General features: G+C 33.2%; 3 protein-coding genes across 3 annotated transcripts; 1 reads left to right on the forward strand and 2 right to left on the reverse strand.

The window, feature by feature from the left end:
* The first annotated feature begins 8363 nt into the window (after positions 1–8363).
* LOC146954528 (glycosyltransferase BC10-like) lies at positions 8364–9383 on the forward strand. The gene has a single exon (XM_085744952.1). The coding sequence runs from the start codon at positions 8364–8366 to the stop codon at positions 9381–9383; it is 1020 nt and encodes a 339-aa protein (XP_085601078.1).
* A 1294-nt stretch (positions 9384–10677) lies between these two features.
* LOC146954529 (uncharacterized) lies at positions 10678–15266 on the reverse strand. The gene is made up of 9 exons (XM_085716880.1): positions 13650–15266; positions 13333–13515; positions 13056–13231; positions 12755–12971; positions 12013–12225; positions 11738–11935; positions 11469–11615; positions 11074–11190; positions 10678–10985 (listed from the first exon to the last, which is right to left on the reverse strand). The coding sequence occupies exons 1-5, from the start codon at positions 14178–14180 to the stop codon at positions 12082–12084; spliced, it is 1251 nt and encodes a 416-aa protein (XP_085573006.1). The 5' UTR covers positions 14181–15266; the 3' UTR covers positions 10678–10985; positions 11074–11190; positions 11469–11615; positions 11738–11935; positions 12013–12081.
* On the reverse strand, positions 10836–11770 carry LOC146954530 (putative fructokinase-7). The gene is made up of 4 exons (XM_085744963.1): positions 11738–11770; positions 11469–11615; positions 11074–11190; positions 10836–10985 (listed from the first exon to the last, which is right to left on the reverse strand). Exons 1-4 carry the CDS (start codon positions 11768–11770, stop codon positions 10836–10838), a joined length of 447 nt encoding a protein of 148 aa, XP_085601089.1.
* Positions 15267–16782: the final 1516 nt, after the last annotated feature.

A 16782-nucleotide genomic window follows, 5' to 3' on the forward strand; every position in this document is an offset into this window, starting at 1 on the left:
CTGTTAGGTGAAAAGAGTTGGGCGAACGTCCATGCATTGCGGGCGGTTTTAGTCCTTTTTTAAGTGGTGTATGGTTTAAAAGTTAATTTTCATAAAAGTTTGCTCGTTTGAGTAAATGTTTCAGACTCTTGGTTGGCGGAAGCAGCGTCGTTATTGAATTGTAAAGTCGGTAAGGTGCCATTTCTTTACCTGGGATTGCCTATTGGTGGAAACCCGCGTCGGCTGTCTTTTTGGGAACATGTGGTTAATCGTATAAAGTCTAGACTGTCTGGTTGGCAAAGCCGGTATCTTTCCTTCGGAGGTCGCTTGGTTCTTCTAAAGTATGTCTTGACCGCTCTACCTGTCTATGCTCTTTCCTTCTTCAAGGCTTCAGCAGGTACAATCTCTTCCATAGAATCTCTTTTGTCTAATTTTTTTTTTTGGGGGGGGGGGGGGGGGGGGGGAGTGAGGAACATAGAAAAATATCTTGGGTGGGTTGGAAGTCTGTTTGTATGAGAAATGAGTACGATGGTTTAAGAGTTCGGCAGTTGAGAGAGTTCAATGAGGCATTGTTGGGGAAGTGGTGTTGGAGATTATTAATTTATCGAGGAGGGTTGTGGTATCAGGTGTTGGTTTCTAGGTATGGTGTGCGTGATGGGAGATTGGAGGATGGGGGTCGGAGTGGTTCTATTTGGTGGAAGGAGGTTGGTAGGATTAGGGATGGGAATGGTGGGGGTAGTGATGGTTGGTTTGAGGGATGTGTGGTAAGGCGTGTGGGTGATGGGGAGGATACCTAGTTTTGGCGTGATCAATGGTGTGGTGATGTCCCCTTCTAGATTCGATTTAGCAAGTTATTTGATTTAGCTTTGAATAAATCAATAACTGTTAAAGATATGTTTTCTCTTGGATAGGGGGTGACAGGTGAAGGTTGGCAGTGGCGTAGGGTTTTGTGGGTGTGGGAGGAGGAGCTCCTGAAGGAGTGTAGGTTGTTACTTACTAACGTTTCTTTGCAGCATTTTTCTTATGATGCATGGCAGTGGCAACCGGATCCTAATGATGGGTACTCGGTTCGAGGTGTGTATGCTATGCTCACTAATCAGGAGATGACCCAGGATAGGTATTGTGATGATTTGGTTTGGCACAAGCAGGTTCCGCTTAAAGTGTCTATTTTTGCTTGGCGGTTGCTTCGCGATTGACTTCCTACTAAGTCTAACTTAGCAAACCGTGTGGTATCCTGGATATGGAGGCGTGCTTATGTGTGTCAGGATGTGGTCTGGTGGAAGATGCCCACCATCTGTTTTTGTCTCGCATCTGCTTTGGTTCTTTATGGCCGCTAGTGAGGTCTTGGATTGGCTTTGATGGTGTCGATCATTGTGATATTTCAAATCATTGTGCTCAATTTTCATATTATACAGGTGGTTTGAAATCGAGGAGGTCCTTTCTTCAGCTTATTTGGTTACTTACGACGTGGGTTCTATGGAATGAAAGAAATAATAGGTTGTTTAAGCAAAAAGAAAATTTCATAGCTCAATTATTAGATAAAGTAAAATATCATTCATTGTGGTGGATGAGAGCCAAAAAGGCTGTTTTTATGTTTGGTGATCAATTGTGGTGGTCGAGTCCATTGTCGTGTTTAGGCGTTGGTTAACCACTTGTTGTAATTCTTGTGAACTCCTTGTATCTTTTATGGTAGCCTTTTCGGTATACCTTGTGCTGAGAGGACTGCTATAGCAGTGTTAATATAATACATTTTTGTTTGTTGAAAAAAAAAAGTTGTTGAAATATATATATCGAAGTATATGTAAGAGAAATAATAGAATTGGCGTTTGACAAACCTGAAGAAGGAAAAAAGTTACATGAAAAGAAGGTTTGAGGTTTCCGTTTGTGCTCAAAATATGTGAATATGTGATTAACAAAAATTCCTTTAATTAAAGTAACATTTTTATTAGAATATGTTGCTAAAAGATAACATAATAACTAATTGAAGCCTTTTTTTCTCAAAAAGAAAACTAATTGAATGATACGGTGCTAAAAGATTACTTAGTAACTAATTGAAGCTTCTTTTCCTAAAAAAAAACCAATTGGAGCCTTTTAATCATAAAATAAGATTATACGTAGTTTGTTGAGATACTTCTGCTACATAAAATATTAGAAACTCAATAAAAATTTAAATGAAATATTGAATGGATAAGGTCAAAAGTTTGTTGAGATATTTATATCATATAAATATTGGTTTTAAAAAATAGAAAAAATAATAAAAATATTGAGAATGAATGTGGAAGTGATACGTGACATAAAAAACCTTTATATATATACTATTGATAGTAATAGATTATTTTGTGACCAAAAAGCCACAATATAAGTATATTCCATAATCCAATTCAACATGATCGAACATAGCATATTGAAATCGATCGTCACTTTATAAAAGAGAAAATTTATTCATAGAATACTGATGTCTACCTTTTGTAAAGAGAAAATTTATTCATGGAATAAGATGTCTACCTTTTGTTCCTTCAAATCAGCAAACAACATATATTTTGACCTAGAGTTTAGCAAAGACAAGTTTTGAGCATTTGATAAGCAAGTTGGGCATGATTGATATCTATGCACCAACTTGAGTGGGGGTGTTGAAATATAAATTATTTCCTTTTATTATTATTCTATTTTAATGGTTGTTTATTTTTCATTATGTCACTCCTTAAATTAAGGAGTTGATTAGTTGTATACGCTCCTATAAAAGAAGCATCATTCTCATTGAAATAAATTACTCTATTCGTAGAATAATTTCTACAAAAAAAAACACTATTTATTTATTTTATTTACTTTTTATTTTAATAAAAATTAATCAAAAGATACAATTAACAACTGCCACGTCACATGTGTAGCTGACACGTCAGCGTCTGACGGAGAATCATTAAAATTGTAACAGTGCAAACTTTTACGAAGATAAAGGACTAAACTGAAATAAAATAATGTAAAAGACTAATGTAGTCCAAACGTAAAACAAAAAGGATTAGGGGGATGTATCTATCTATCTATAAAAAGAAATGTCCTATGAATTACCATTTTTGCCCCTAGGAGGGGTAATTTGGTAATTTCATAATTTCTTCACATTGGGAATTGCCACCTCATCCATTTTTTTTTGCTTTTTTATTATTTTCTTTTTTATTCTTTTTTATTTATTTTATATTATTTTCTTTTTTATTTTATATTTATTTTATTATAAGAATAAAAATAATCCTAAATTCAGTTGCTTCTACATTGCCGTTGTGGGAGATTAAGATATTGTTTGACCCGAATTTTTTCCAACTTCTCTACATTTTCAAGGAGAAGTTAGACCAAACACAATATCAATTAAGTACTTACTAAAAAAATATTTTTTTTGAATGCCTAAAATTGAATGGAATGAACTTTGGCCAAAAGTTGTTGAATGTTACTTTAAAAAACTACTTCTAGATAATTTATTTCACAAGCATCTCTTTTCAACTCAGGCTGGGAACCTTTTATTTTATTTTTTAATATTATATTTCAATATGTTTTTTTCTTCCATTTAACTTTATTTTATTTTATTTTTTGGAACAGTTCCATTTAATTTTTTTAAGGAGGTTCCATTTAATTTTATTATCTTTTTTTCAAAGGAATTTTATTATTCTTTTATCACTTATATACTTAATTTCAATATCGTTTAATCATCACAACCTCACAAATATTTTTATTCACGCTTTCATTTAATGATACCAAATATTTTTATTTTCTTTCTTCAACCTCGCAAATATACACACACACACACACATTAACGTTTAGAGTAATATTTTATGTCCGTCTGTCTGTTTTTTTGTTACGCGAATGCATATAATTTTTTTTAGTGTAGCTTGGTTGAGTGCTACCTCACCGATTTTTTTTTAACTATTTTCCAATTTTTATGTTTGAAAAAACTTTTAACTATTTTTCAATTTTTTATTTTTAACTATTTTCCAATTTTTTCTCCCAAATTCAGTTGCTTCTACACTGCCGTTGTGGGATATTAAGATACCGTTTGACTCAGTTTTTTTTCAACTTCTCTACATTTTTAAGGAGAAGTTAGGCCAAATAAAATATCAATTAAATACTTATTAAAAAAGGTACTTTTTTTACTGCATAAAATTGAATGGAATGAGATTTGGCCAAAAGTTGTTGAATGTTACTTCAAAAAACTACTTCTCGACAATTTTTTTTTCAAGCATCTCTCTTCAATTCATGTTGGGAACCTATTCTTTTTTTTTAATATTATATTTCAATATGTTTTTTTCTTCTATTTAATTTTTTTTGAACCGTTCCATTTAATTCTTTTTAAGGAGGTTCCATTTAATTTTATTACCTCTTTTCAAAGGAATTTTATTATCTTTTTATCACTTATATATTTAATTTTAATATCGTTTAATCATCACAACCTCACAAATATTTTTATTCACGTTGTCATTTAATGATACCAAATATTTTTATTTTCTTTCTTCCTCGCTAATTAATATATACGCACACACACATTGGTGTTTAGAGTAATACTTTATGTGTGTCTGTTTTTTGTTACGCTAATGCTTATAATTTTTTTTGGCGTTGCATAATGCGTATGATTATTTTTATAAAATTTTGATTTTTATTAAAAGCAAAATTGTAGATGTCTTTTCTTCAAAAAAAAGGTATAGATGCCTAAAAAAATTATACTTATATATATATATATATATATATATATATATATATATACATATATTGCACCTTTATATTATAACAAACTATGCATATCTTTTTCTTATTCAAAAAAACTAAACATATCTGTTTCCATGACACCAACAATGTAACAAATATAATATCATATAATATAAATTCTTATATTTTTGAAAGACACCAAAAATATGGTATTCTTATAACGAAATTTATAGAGTATAATTGAAATAAAAAAAAACCAACTATTTTGATATTATTTATGTTATTATTTCAGGCTTCTTAAATTGTTTCTCCAATTCAAATATTTAACAAGTCATTTATATGATGATACAAATTTGTATTCATGTTACACAAAATAAACGTCATTGAGTAAATATAGTATTTGTAAAAAAAATATCTTTTATTTTTTAACATTTTTAACCTTCAGAAAATATTTTAAACATTTTATTATTTATTATGTTAATTCATAATAAATTCAAAGTTTTGTTCTCGTGAGCTTAGCTCAGTTGATAGGAACAATGCATAAATATATGCCAAGTCCGAGGTTCGAACCCCGGACACCATAAAAAAAAAATTCAGAGTTTGTACAATATTTTGCCAAACAACATTTAACTTAAAAATTAAAAAAAAAACAAAGAAACCAAACAACTTTAGCTTCTTTCTTAAAGGCCTTTATTTTAACTTTGTTTTAAAATAACTTTTAGACCGTAAAAAACCTTAGTCAAACGGTATCTAAGTTCAATTGGGAATACTGTTACACTTTCTTCTTCTTAAGAGGTCATTTTCTTCCTTTTTTCATGGTTCTGAGATCATGCATGACTTGAGTTGACTGATTTTTATGGCTTGAGGGGTTCATTTTTCGACACTGTTTTAGTTTTTGATTCATCATAGGTGGTTTTCTTCCTTTTTCACGATTCTGCATTTTAAGGGTTTTTTCTTTTTCAATTGTTAGTGGATTATGAACCAGAAATTGTTATGTTGCATGGCTGTAGAAAAATCTTCCTTTGTTATGTAGAATATAGTAGAGGTCATGATGATTGAATTTTAGCTCATGGTAAGGTTTTGACACAATTGTTATTTTAGCTTCTGGTACTGTAGTTGAAAAAAATTGATGCATATGGGTTATTTTAGTTTTTGTGAATAATCCTAAAGTTGTAACAATTTTCATATTTGGTTTATTATTTCCTATATCATTAAGCCGTACGAAAGTTGATTAGTGTAAATTTGTTTTGATCACATCATTGAGGTCCAGAAAGTTGATGATACAAAAATTTGGGCTTTTAAGATCAGGTTGATTTGATGATACAAAAATTAATCACATAGAAATATGTTAGCTTCTTTCGATATTATAATGAACAAAGTGAATAAAATTAAATGATGTATTGTTGTATTTCCATATAGGACTTTCAATGTCAAGGGATTATGACTACATTAAGGATTTCAAAAATGATTTGACATTTGAAAAATAGGATTTGGAGTGCTGGATTCTTGGATTGTGACTGGTAGTTATGAGAATCAACATATGAAGCTCATTATTTGTGATGCAAAGGTTAGATGAGTTAGTTAAGATTTGTTGTAATTTTCTTTATGATTTATCAATGTTGCTTATTAGTGTACATTTTGATTTATTTATACTTTTTGGTTTCTTTCTCGAATTTAGCATGATCGAGTTCATGTAATAACTCGATTTAGAGAATTGGAGCATTGGAAGGCTTTGAATGAGGAAAACAAGACTTATAATTTGTATAATTGTCATGTGTTTGATAATGACATTGCATTTAATCCTTTTAAGGTTGTTTTTGATTCAACGGTGCAGAAGTATGACAAGTTAACCAACGTTCTTACTCATGGATTTCGCTTAGAGTCATATAAGGAAATTCAAGATGAAAATTCAAAACTGACATTTTATATGGTATAGTTATGTGCTTTAATTTATTTTTGTGTTTTCTCCGATTATAATGTTCTTATAGTTGTAATTTTTTTTTTAAGAAATCATCGGGTTTCTTCGTGAGATTGTCAAGACAACGCCAATTGGGACTGGAAAGAAACCGTGTACAAACATTGTCTTGAAAGATAAAAGGTATTATTTTCTAATTTGTCAGCATCAGATGATAGGATTTTGTATAAGTTTGATAATGACCTAAAAGATGTATTTCCTTATGCATGAGAATATGCGGGAGTGATGCTTAATTTCCATTTGTTTCAACAATGTTAATTGGCCAACGGGGTACATATAATCCACATGCATGCATTTATCTAGACTTTATAGGAAGATAAATTAGAAGTCATGGTACATTTTCTTTAGCTTAAAATCAGTTATGCTACCTTCATTTTATAAATTATATGTAACTATATTCGCATACATCTTATCCATGTTAATTTGCATTAGACTAATATTGCAGTTATTTCCCTGTTTAGCATTTCCCAAACAAGGTGTCAAGAACAATTCTGAAAGAAAAACGCAAAACAATCATTCTCATTGATGACCAGACACAGAGAAAGTATAAGTGTCGCCTCATTACCGCCGAAAGAGCAAGCTATGAAAAATACTTGGGTGGGCAGTGGTTCAATTTCTGCAGAGAACGTGTGATGGAAGAAGGTGGTAAGCCCATCTTTGATCTCGAAAAGTCATCGAAGAACTAATTACATGTTCGAGTTGTTCCAAAATAGATCTTTGCTACTGAACTATTTGAACTTCTACTATTTTGGCATATCGCTTTGAACTGTAATAGTAAACTATCTTGACTTTGGGATGCCATTTGTTCTTTTCATTTTGTCTGATGTAAATATTGGCAAAAATTCCTTTTTTGTTAGTCTATGACACTTGCAGTCTCTTTTATAAACCTAACTATTCTGTAAGGTTAATCTGCACATTGTTGGTTCCTATATTGGTTCCAATTAGTATCATGTTAATTATAAAGTTGTTTTCCTAATCTCTTGAAGAAAATAAAACATGCTCTTTTTCTACAGCAAATCTTTATAATGCTTTGGTAAATGTTTTAGAAATGTACATATAGCTGAGATTTGTGCAATATGCTTGCTTGATTTTCACATTTATGACGGCAACAATTTTTTAGAAAAATGCAGATATTTCCCTTAATTTGCTCATTTCTCCTTTATAACAAAGTTTTTTAAAAATACAATAAAAGTGATTCATTTATAATATCCGAGTTTATGCAATATTCATTAATTTGCTCATTTTTCCTTTGGAACAAATTTTTTACAAGATACGTTATTCAACCCGTGCGAAGCACGGGTTTGTAACTAGTTTAACCTACAAAATACTATCATATCTTCATATTTATGAAAATATCATGTTTATCCGAAAAAATAGTTCCATTATACATACGCATGTATAATAATAAGAAAAAATCCTTACCAAAAAAGAAAATATCAATTCTTACTACTTTTGGCGCCGTCATTATTAGTTTCCGTGCAATAGCTTGAGACTTAAGGTAAATAAAATTAGGAAATAATATTTTCAATCAAAGATTTGCTCCAAAATATATTTTCCAATTACCAAAAATCAGCCCAACGAGATCCTCTCATTCTCCACAACAATACACACTCGTTATATTCTTTTTTCAAGTTGTTATGAAAAATCTTCTAACCACTAAACGCTATAAAGCCCCCACTAAACCCTTATAGAAGAAAAAACATAAACTTAATATCGAAACCTAATGTCGAAATTACGCGTTCTGATAGTCTTGTTATTTTCTCTCTTAATCACTCTCTTCTTTTTCTCCCCTCAATCTTACTTCCCGTTTTCCAACCCTGACCCCGACGCGGAGGACCTTGCTCTCTTCCGCCGCGCCACAAGGACAACACCCCACTTATTTAACCTAAAGAACCCTAAACCCAAAATCGCCTTCCTCTTCCTAACAAATACCAACCTCACCTTTGCTCCTTTATGGGAAATATTCTTTGCCGGAAACAACCACCTCTTCAACATCTACATCCACGCAGATCCCATTTCCTCTGTTGTCTCACCCGGAGGCGTCTTCCATCAAAGCCACTTCATCCCTTCTAAAACAACCCAACGTGCCTCTCCGTCACTTATAGCCGCTGCTCGCCGTCTCTTAGCCACTGCTATATTGGATGACCCGCATAACCAATACTTTGCCTTACTCTCCCAACATTGTATTCCACTCTTCTCGTTTCGATTTGTTTATAAATCCCTTTTTGAAAATCGGGTAGAGTCCTTAAACAAGTACAAGATTCAACACCCTAGCTTCATTGAGATTGACTTTAAACATCCGAATCTCTACCAGCGCTATAATGCTCGTGGAAAGGATGTAATGATGCCGGAGGTTTCATTCAAGGATTTTCGCAAAGGCTCGCAGTTCTTTATCCTGAACCGGAACCATGCAAAGGTTGTTCTGCGAGATCAAAAGTTGTGGAAGAAGTTTCGGATTCCATGTATAGATAAGAGTTCCTGTTACCCAGAAGAGCATTACTTTCCAACTCTTCTATCGATGGAGGACCCGGATGGCTGCACTGGTTTTACTCTTACGAGAGTTAACTGGACTGGTTGTACGGACCACCCGCATCTTTATACTCGAGAGGAGGTGTCGCCGGAGCTTGTACGCCAGCTTAGGAAATCGGATTTTAGTTATTCCTATCTGTTTGCAAGGAAATTCTCACCGGAAACACTAGCACCGTTGATGGATATAGCTTATGATGTCATTTTCCGAGATTGAAACTTGTACTGCACACTTTGGTATTTCTAGAGAATTTTTTTATTTCACTGTCTAAATTTGGTATTTTAGGGTTTCGATTTTTTATTATTATTATTATTATTATTATTATTATTATTATTATTATTATTATTATTATTATTATTATTATTATTATTATTATTATTATTATTATTATTATTATTATTATTTTCAATTTCAATAATGCTGTGGATCGCAAATTAGAATCTGGTCACGTGTGTATTACCACTCAGACCTTTTTTATTAACTTCCCATGAATTATGCACAAGTTTGATGTTTCATTGATTTTTTTTTATTTTGCAATGCGTTCATGATAGTTTCTTTCGCCGTATATAACACTGCTATATTACATTTGGTGCTTTGTAATAGAAGAATGAATATTCCGCATTTGAAATTTGTATAAACGTGATAGGGATCAAAGAAACAAATGGCTTGATAAAAGAGAAGGTGTCAATTTTTGCATGATTTTTTACTTAATTGCAATGGTTTTTCTTTTTGTAGTTTAAGAACTGCCAAACAATGAGAGTAGACTGAATAATTTTATCTGCAGTTAAACTGATTAATTAAGAGATAAAAAGTGTGGGTTTTCGTATATGTTGGACTTTTGTCTCTGAAGCATGGGTACACTCTAAACATACAGGGGCGAATCCAGACTTTTGATATATGTGGGGCTAAAATTTGAAAGAAACAATAATGCAAACTATATTAAAAATATGAAATAAAATTGTTTGATACAATACATTACAATGAAAGGGTCAACACATTTCAATAATATATAATTATTACAAGAAAGGGTCTCACAAGTCCAACTCAAATTTTGTCCTCATGGTCTTTTATTATTATTATTTTCAGAATTTTATGCAATATAGGAACATCAGCTATTATAAAATGTAATATCTGTTGATACAGAGTGATTAACCTTCTGACTTCGTTTTGATAGCACTAATTTGTGAAGTCTTGTACCGCATCATTCAGGCTAGAACAGATCAATATGTTGAGTTGGATTTCCCTTTTCATCTCGTTGTTTTAAACTCACAACGGTTGTCTCATAATTGAGTTGTGTAGAAACTATTTTCCCTAATTTTGTAGGCATAGTTAGAATATCATAAGAATCTTCACCATGAATGTTGAAATTTTTATACGATGGTTATAAACACGCTAGCAAAATTAGAGAAAGACATTTGATCTATGAGTGTATGCTTATTCGGATAAAATTGTAATTATAATTTTGCATGTTTTGGTTGGAAAATCGATATAAATTAGAGAACCTAACACATTTCCAAACACACTTGGGTAATTTATACATTGCATGAATTTGTTAAAAAAAGAAACAATAGTTTTCTTTTCACGTAACTACTACACGTGTTTCTGTTTCCTTCAAAAAAAAAAAAAAACTACACGTGTTTCTGTTGCATATAAAATAAAAAACATGTACTAGGCTAAGCTTTTATAAATTGTGTTTTGGATACATGCTTGCAGGACATCATCTTTTGTAGGTAATGCAGAAATTGCCCCTCTCTCTTTCACCGTGATTGCGCCACATACATTGGCGAAATATAACGCTTTTTGGAGACGTTCCTCATCCTGCCAAACAAAATAGCTGCATCAACTCCAAACACTCGCAACTTTTTTCTAAATCAACAACTAGAATGTGTAAAGATGTCTGAATTACCTCGAAAATACTTGGGTCAGAAGCTATGTTGTAGAGAATCCCACTAACAAATGCATCACCAGCACCAGTTGTGTCAACAGGTTTAACATTGACACCTCCAACTTTGCCTTTAAAACCCTGCACAAAAATTTAGTAATCGCTATTAGCTGATCGCTGGTCACTCACATGACAAAAGATAGTACTGTGAAATATTGAACCTCGAAGCAAACCTTGCTCAAGTTTTACAACCTGATATTCGTCATTGAGTGTCGAATTTGTTAATTTACATTCGACAAGTCACAGCCAACATTTCAGTCCATTCATCAGAATAAAGAGCAAAGAAAATAAAGAAATGAGGGATCATAAAACCTATTCAAACAATAAAAATCCGAATTAAATGACTTTGGCAAGCTTACCTGGGTGTAATATCTACAACCCTCCGACCCACCTGTAACAATTAGAAGCTTGAGATTAGGATTAGGGTGAAAAAGCTTGTCTAATACAACATCATCATCATAAGGATCACCCCGATCAATCAAAAAAGTAATCTCATCTTCACTGATCTGCAATACATAAGAAAATAATACTTCAGATAGACTTAGAGAAAGAAAAAAGAATGACATACAATGGAATTTATAAAGTGTATTGTATAAATAAAAGTAAAAAAGTAGACAATAAAATTTACCTTTATGACAATGGCTAGATGCCATATGCTCATTATACCACTTCGAGCAGCCTCGGCTGATGGCCATAGTGCCAATCTCAATTTCGGATCATACGAGAGAATGCAATTAGAGTCTTTAGCAATTCTCAAGGCAGCAAGATGAGCCGCCTTGCATTGCTCAACAATCAAACCGATGGAACCATAATGGAATATTTTAGCCTGCAATCAGTACTAAATTAAAATTAAACGGACTTAAACTATCGGTCTTTTTGAACAGAGATGGAAATTAAAGGCACCTTCTTGATGAGGTCATGATCAAGCTCTGACTTATCCAGATTCAAATCAGCACTAGGATTTTCGAAAAGCTAGAACTTGCGCTCGCCATCAGCTTTAAGTGTAACAAAAGCCAATGCGTTGTTGAAATTAGAATCAAAGCGCATGCCAGATATATCAACATTATTTTCCTTTAAAATATCAGCCAACGTATACCCATATTCATCTGCTCCAACCTAAAACACGGATGGTAAAGAGTTAAGAAATCATTTTCTCAGCCAACATAGATTCCATCATGTCTAAAATTCAGAATACTACTACGGGAAGTATTATTCCTAGGTACAATCTACAAGTAAATACATGATATTTGTAGGAATATTTTTTAAACTTACTTAATTTAACAATGAGAAAAGGGAAAAAGGTAGAATGGGGTGGAAATGGGTAGTTATGGTTGGTTAGGTTTTAAAGTGGTTTCTATTTGATGGGAATGAAAAATAGAAAATACGAGTAAAGGATTTTCCTCAAAATGCCCGAACTTTAACCAAACATGACAATGTTACATTCCCAAGCTCACTTTTCATGGAGTCTATTTGTTTACTTTTAAACACACACACGCACGCACGCATGCCATTCAGAAAAGTGTAATCAATTTCAAATAACCCAACACATCATAGATTTCTTAATGAAACAAATCAAACATGGAAGTCCTGTAGATAGTAACAAGAAACCAAATAACAATGTCATTAAATAGACATAGATGTACACCTTGCTTATAAATGCAGATGAACCCCCCAACTTAGAGATGCCAACTGCCACGTTTGTAGTAGCACCACCAATAGCTTTCTTGTAACTAGACGGTTCATCAAAAGAGATTGGACCCGCAGTTGACACGAAATCTATCAACATTTCACCAAAACAAACAACCAGTCCACTTGTTTTGTTGCAGCCTTCTGTTATGAGATCATAAGGTAATTTGTAGTGCCTGAAAAATTAAATTCAACCTATTTATAATCATGGTTATTACTATATGATCACGTGGACACTTAATCATGGTTATAGTACTTGCCTGGACACAGGAGGTACTGCATCCTTATTAGCTTCTCTATTCCATAAATTTATGAGTTCCATGCAACGTTGACTGACTGTGACTGGGTCGTCAACTAATCCTCCCCCCAATACTCTAATATTTTTAGGAAGAAGATTCAAAGTTCCATTGTATGCCTCTACATTAGAGATTTCGACCTACAAGTGCCAATAGATCCCTTAAGTCAGAGAATAGCAAATAAAAACATTGTATATGCATGTATTGGGATGAAAAGGATGACTGGTGGCATCGAAGAAACCTTTAATCCAAGAGGCGCACACGCACAAACTTGAATGGCTTCAAGAGGCTGTTCCGAGGACTCCATTCCATGGACTGTATGAACACCATCGGTCATTGTCAAAAACAACATCCTATCAATACCTGGAGGAGGTATCCCTTGTTGTTCCTCCCAATGAGTAAAGACATTGACAATTTCATCGACCTGCCAATGCATTTGGGTGTGAAGTGTTCAGGTTCCGCAAATAAAATTCAACAGAATTGAAACAATAAATTGCAGAAAACAGTAATAATTATTACAATAATAAATAAAGAATACAACGGGATCGAAATTGAAACCTGCAATATGAAGGGACCATCGAGAGTAGTTTTGCCCTTTAATTCACTAGGGATAGGAAGTATAGCACTACCACAACAATTGAGATCGGAAAACAGAAACTTCTGGAAACAGATTTCCGCCTTTTTGGGGGCATCTAAGCCATTTAACAAATCCCCTAGTTGCCGAAGACAATCAGCAACCTTTTCTCTCTTCAAACTAAACCCGAGTTTGAGAAGGTGATCGGAGACGGTGTCCGTCAAGTCATCGTCAAATATTTCGACGGGTTCCGAGGGAACTTTTTCAGGTTGGTTGACGGGGCAATCGGAAGTCTGAGGTTCGGAAACAAACGGAGGCGGCGGTGGAAAAGTATGTAGGAAGGGGTAACAGCGGTCGACGGGTTCCGAGGGAACTTTTTCAGGTTGGTTAACGGGGCAATCGGAAGTCTGAGGTACGAAAACAGACGGAAAGTGGTAAATGCGGAGGTCCGGGAAGTAATCGACAAGCCTTTTGACCGGTTTCCAGAGGGTTTTACTTCTCTTCCCCTTTCCCATGGTTTTTGCTTTTTTTTTTATGTTGCGGCTGAGACTGATCTACGGCGGCGAGGGGTTTTGCTTCTTTTTTATGTTGCGGCTGAGACTGATCTACAGCGGCGGGGGTTTTGATTCTCTTCCCCTTTCCCATGGGTTTGAATCTCTTGCATCTCTTCCCTATCATGGTTTTGTTTTCCTTCCTTTTTTTTGTCAAATTTCTCCTGTTTGAAAAAATTGAATAATATAGAATTGTCCAAGAGTTGTGTTGTAACCAATTGAATTATCCAGCATCTAAATAATTTTTACCGTTTGTTTGATTGGGTGTATAAAATGTGTTTTATTTTTACTCAAACTTGCACATATCAAATGGACCCCAATCGATTTAATGGGTAGACTTACTACCACTTTATGCAAAGTTATTAACATCCTCCTTCAAATGAAAATTCTGAAAATCTTCCATTATTGCTTGTGTTTCCACTTCCACCAAACAACCCTAACATGTTTCCTATACCTCCAATGAATCATAATTTTATGGAATCCTCAAATGAAATTTCTCAAAATCCTCAATTTTTTCGTATGTTTCCACTATTACCAAACAATCCCAACATGTTTCCTAGACCTCCAATGAGTCCTAAATTGAAGGAGCATAAATGAAAACTAAATTGATAGATTAAATATAGTTAATACAAGATTACAATCCTTTGAAAGAGAGTGGTGAGCCAAAGCATCATCAAGTAATCTAACTCCAAACCTCTAGAATCTAGCACCTATGCTCATCTATAAAGAAGACGAGATGAAATGAGAACTTTAAAGATGTTAACCCTAACTGTAACCTGGTCTCTTCAATTCTCTCACAATTTTCGAACCCTCGACACTGACCCTTTTATAGTGCAAGGCCAACCACTGCAAATTGTACCCTTTTCATATCCTACCTACCCTTTTCATATCCTACCTACTCCCTGACATATTCCTTTTGAAAGACAAGAATATTTTATTCCTTTGCAGTATCAATATATGACAGCAATAATTGAATTTTGTGCTGTTAAAAGACAAGAATATTTTTACACAGCTTTAAACCATTACACTGTAAAAAAAAAAAAAAAAAAAAAAAAACCATTACATATTTACACTTACCGTAAATCACCAGTGGTTACATACTTGGAAGTCATTATACTTGGAAGTCATTGCACTTATAATTAAACCATACATGTTTAAATAAATGAAATGTTAATATTGTATCTTAAAATGGAGATAGTTTTCTTAAGGGGATATTAGTATTCCATTTTTTTACAAAAGTTGTATCCTAAATATAGCTTTTAACAATAAGCTTTTAACATTACAAAAACATCAGTCATATCAATGTGAATAAATTAATAGGTTAAAATCAATATTTCATATAATAGTTTTCAATTTTATTTTATTTCTGTTGGACAATGGCAAACTGAAGCTATTCTTTTTGACAAGCTGAAGCTATTCTACGTTGTCCCACATTGATAAAAAGTATTAAATTCTTTTTTACTTTATTCCCTATTTTCCTTGACTGATTTTAAATAGTCTGATTGATATTTCTTTTTATAAAATCTATCCTTTTACTGCTCTTGATTTGCTATCAATCATTTTATATAACCTCTTTATTAGCACATTTCTAATGGTCAAATGATTTCAATTATGGGGCTAATAACGAGGAATTGATTGAGCTGTTAAGGAAAATATGGAAATCTTCACTGGTTTTTCTATTTAACAGGTATGTAGCGTAGAAAAACATTTCACTTTGCTACCTAAACCATTTTCATTTTTTTTCTCTCTCTTTTATACAACAAAAGGTTCTGGGCAATTGCTTTGTGGTTTCCATAGCCTAAGGCCACGAGTGCACGTGTTTATAGGTTCGTTGTGTTAACCTTGGGGAGCGATCGGCAATCTAGATTGCATCGAGGTCTAGCCGAATTTCGCTTTCAGGGCAGTGATTCTTCACGGCACAACAAACCTCTAATCTGTTATTTTTCTGTTTAGCATTGTTTACTTTTTCTAAACCGCTAATAGTGAATTAGATTCCATCATGTCTATCCATCATCTTGCTCTTGCTACTGGCAAGAGCAGAGCTAACTTCAAAAGTTTATAAATCATAGCAAATGTGTTGTGCTTATTTGTTTCTACATGTTTTGCATAAAGATCTGAAAGTCCTTACAACTTATCAAATTTTGGGTTAGATCGAACATTTGTAACATGATTTTTAAGTTGATGGCGTAACGTCACTTCCAACACTTCTAGAAAATCATTTGGATAAAACTCAATAATTTCTTCACATCAAAAACTGCAAATGATTTTGCGGAACTCAAACATAAAACACTTTGTGTTATTTCTATTATAAAAAAATAAAAAAAAACGGAAAAGTAATGTGGGGCTTTAGCCACACATGGCCTCTATGTACATCCGCCCCTGTAAACATGGTGAAGTACTTGTACCTTACGTACCTATTTTTACTTAGTTGATTCGGCGTAGTGGATGTAGCAAAAACGCACATGCAATGGAAAACTAGCAAAAAATTGTTTGCTTTTTATTGTATTTCATTTCTCTCGCTTTCTTTTGATGAAAATAGTGGTGGAGATGGACAAAAAAGTAAATC

Source organism: Medicago sativa, chromosome 1 (assembly GCF_051527215.1).
Source record: "Medicago sativa cultivar Bolivia chromosome 1, Bolivia_mono, whole genome shotgun sequence".
Classification (NCBI taxonomy): Eukaryota; Viridiplantae; Streptophyta; class Magnoliopsida; order Fabales; family Fabaceae; genus Medicago; species Medicago sativa.

Bases quoted from the DNA above. Each gene is read 5' to 3' on its own strand.
- LOC146954530 (XM_085744963.1), bottom strand. From the start codon at position 11,770: ATGAGCATATGGCATCTAGCCATTGTCATAAAG. The intron at 11,191-11,468 runs GTAAGCTTGCCA...ATTTTTGTGCAG, and splicing joins GTTGTAGATATTACACCCAG to GGTTTTAAAGGCAAAGTTGG. The intron at 10,986-11,073 runs GTAATTCAGACA...TTTGTTTGGCAG, and splicing joins CTGACCCAAGTATTTTCGAG to GATGAGGAACGTCTCCAAAA.
- LOC146954529 (XM_085716880.1), bottom strand. From the start codon at position 14,180: ATGGGAAAGGGGAAGAGAAGTAAAACCCTCTGGAAACCGGTCAAAAGG. The intron at 13,516-13,649 runs GTTTCAATTTCG...ATGCATTGGCAG, and splicing joins ATGGTCCCTTCATATTGCAG to GTCGATGAAATTGTCAATGT. The intron at 12,972-13,055 runs GCAAGTACTATA...TTAATTTTTCAG, and splicing joins GCAGTACCTCCTGTGTCCAG to GCACTACAAATTACCTTATG.
- LOC146954528 (XM_085744952.1), top strand. From the start codon at position 8,364: ATGTCGAAATTACGCGTTCTGATAGTCTTGTTATTTTCTCTCTTAATC.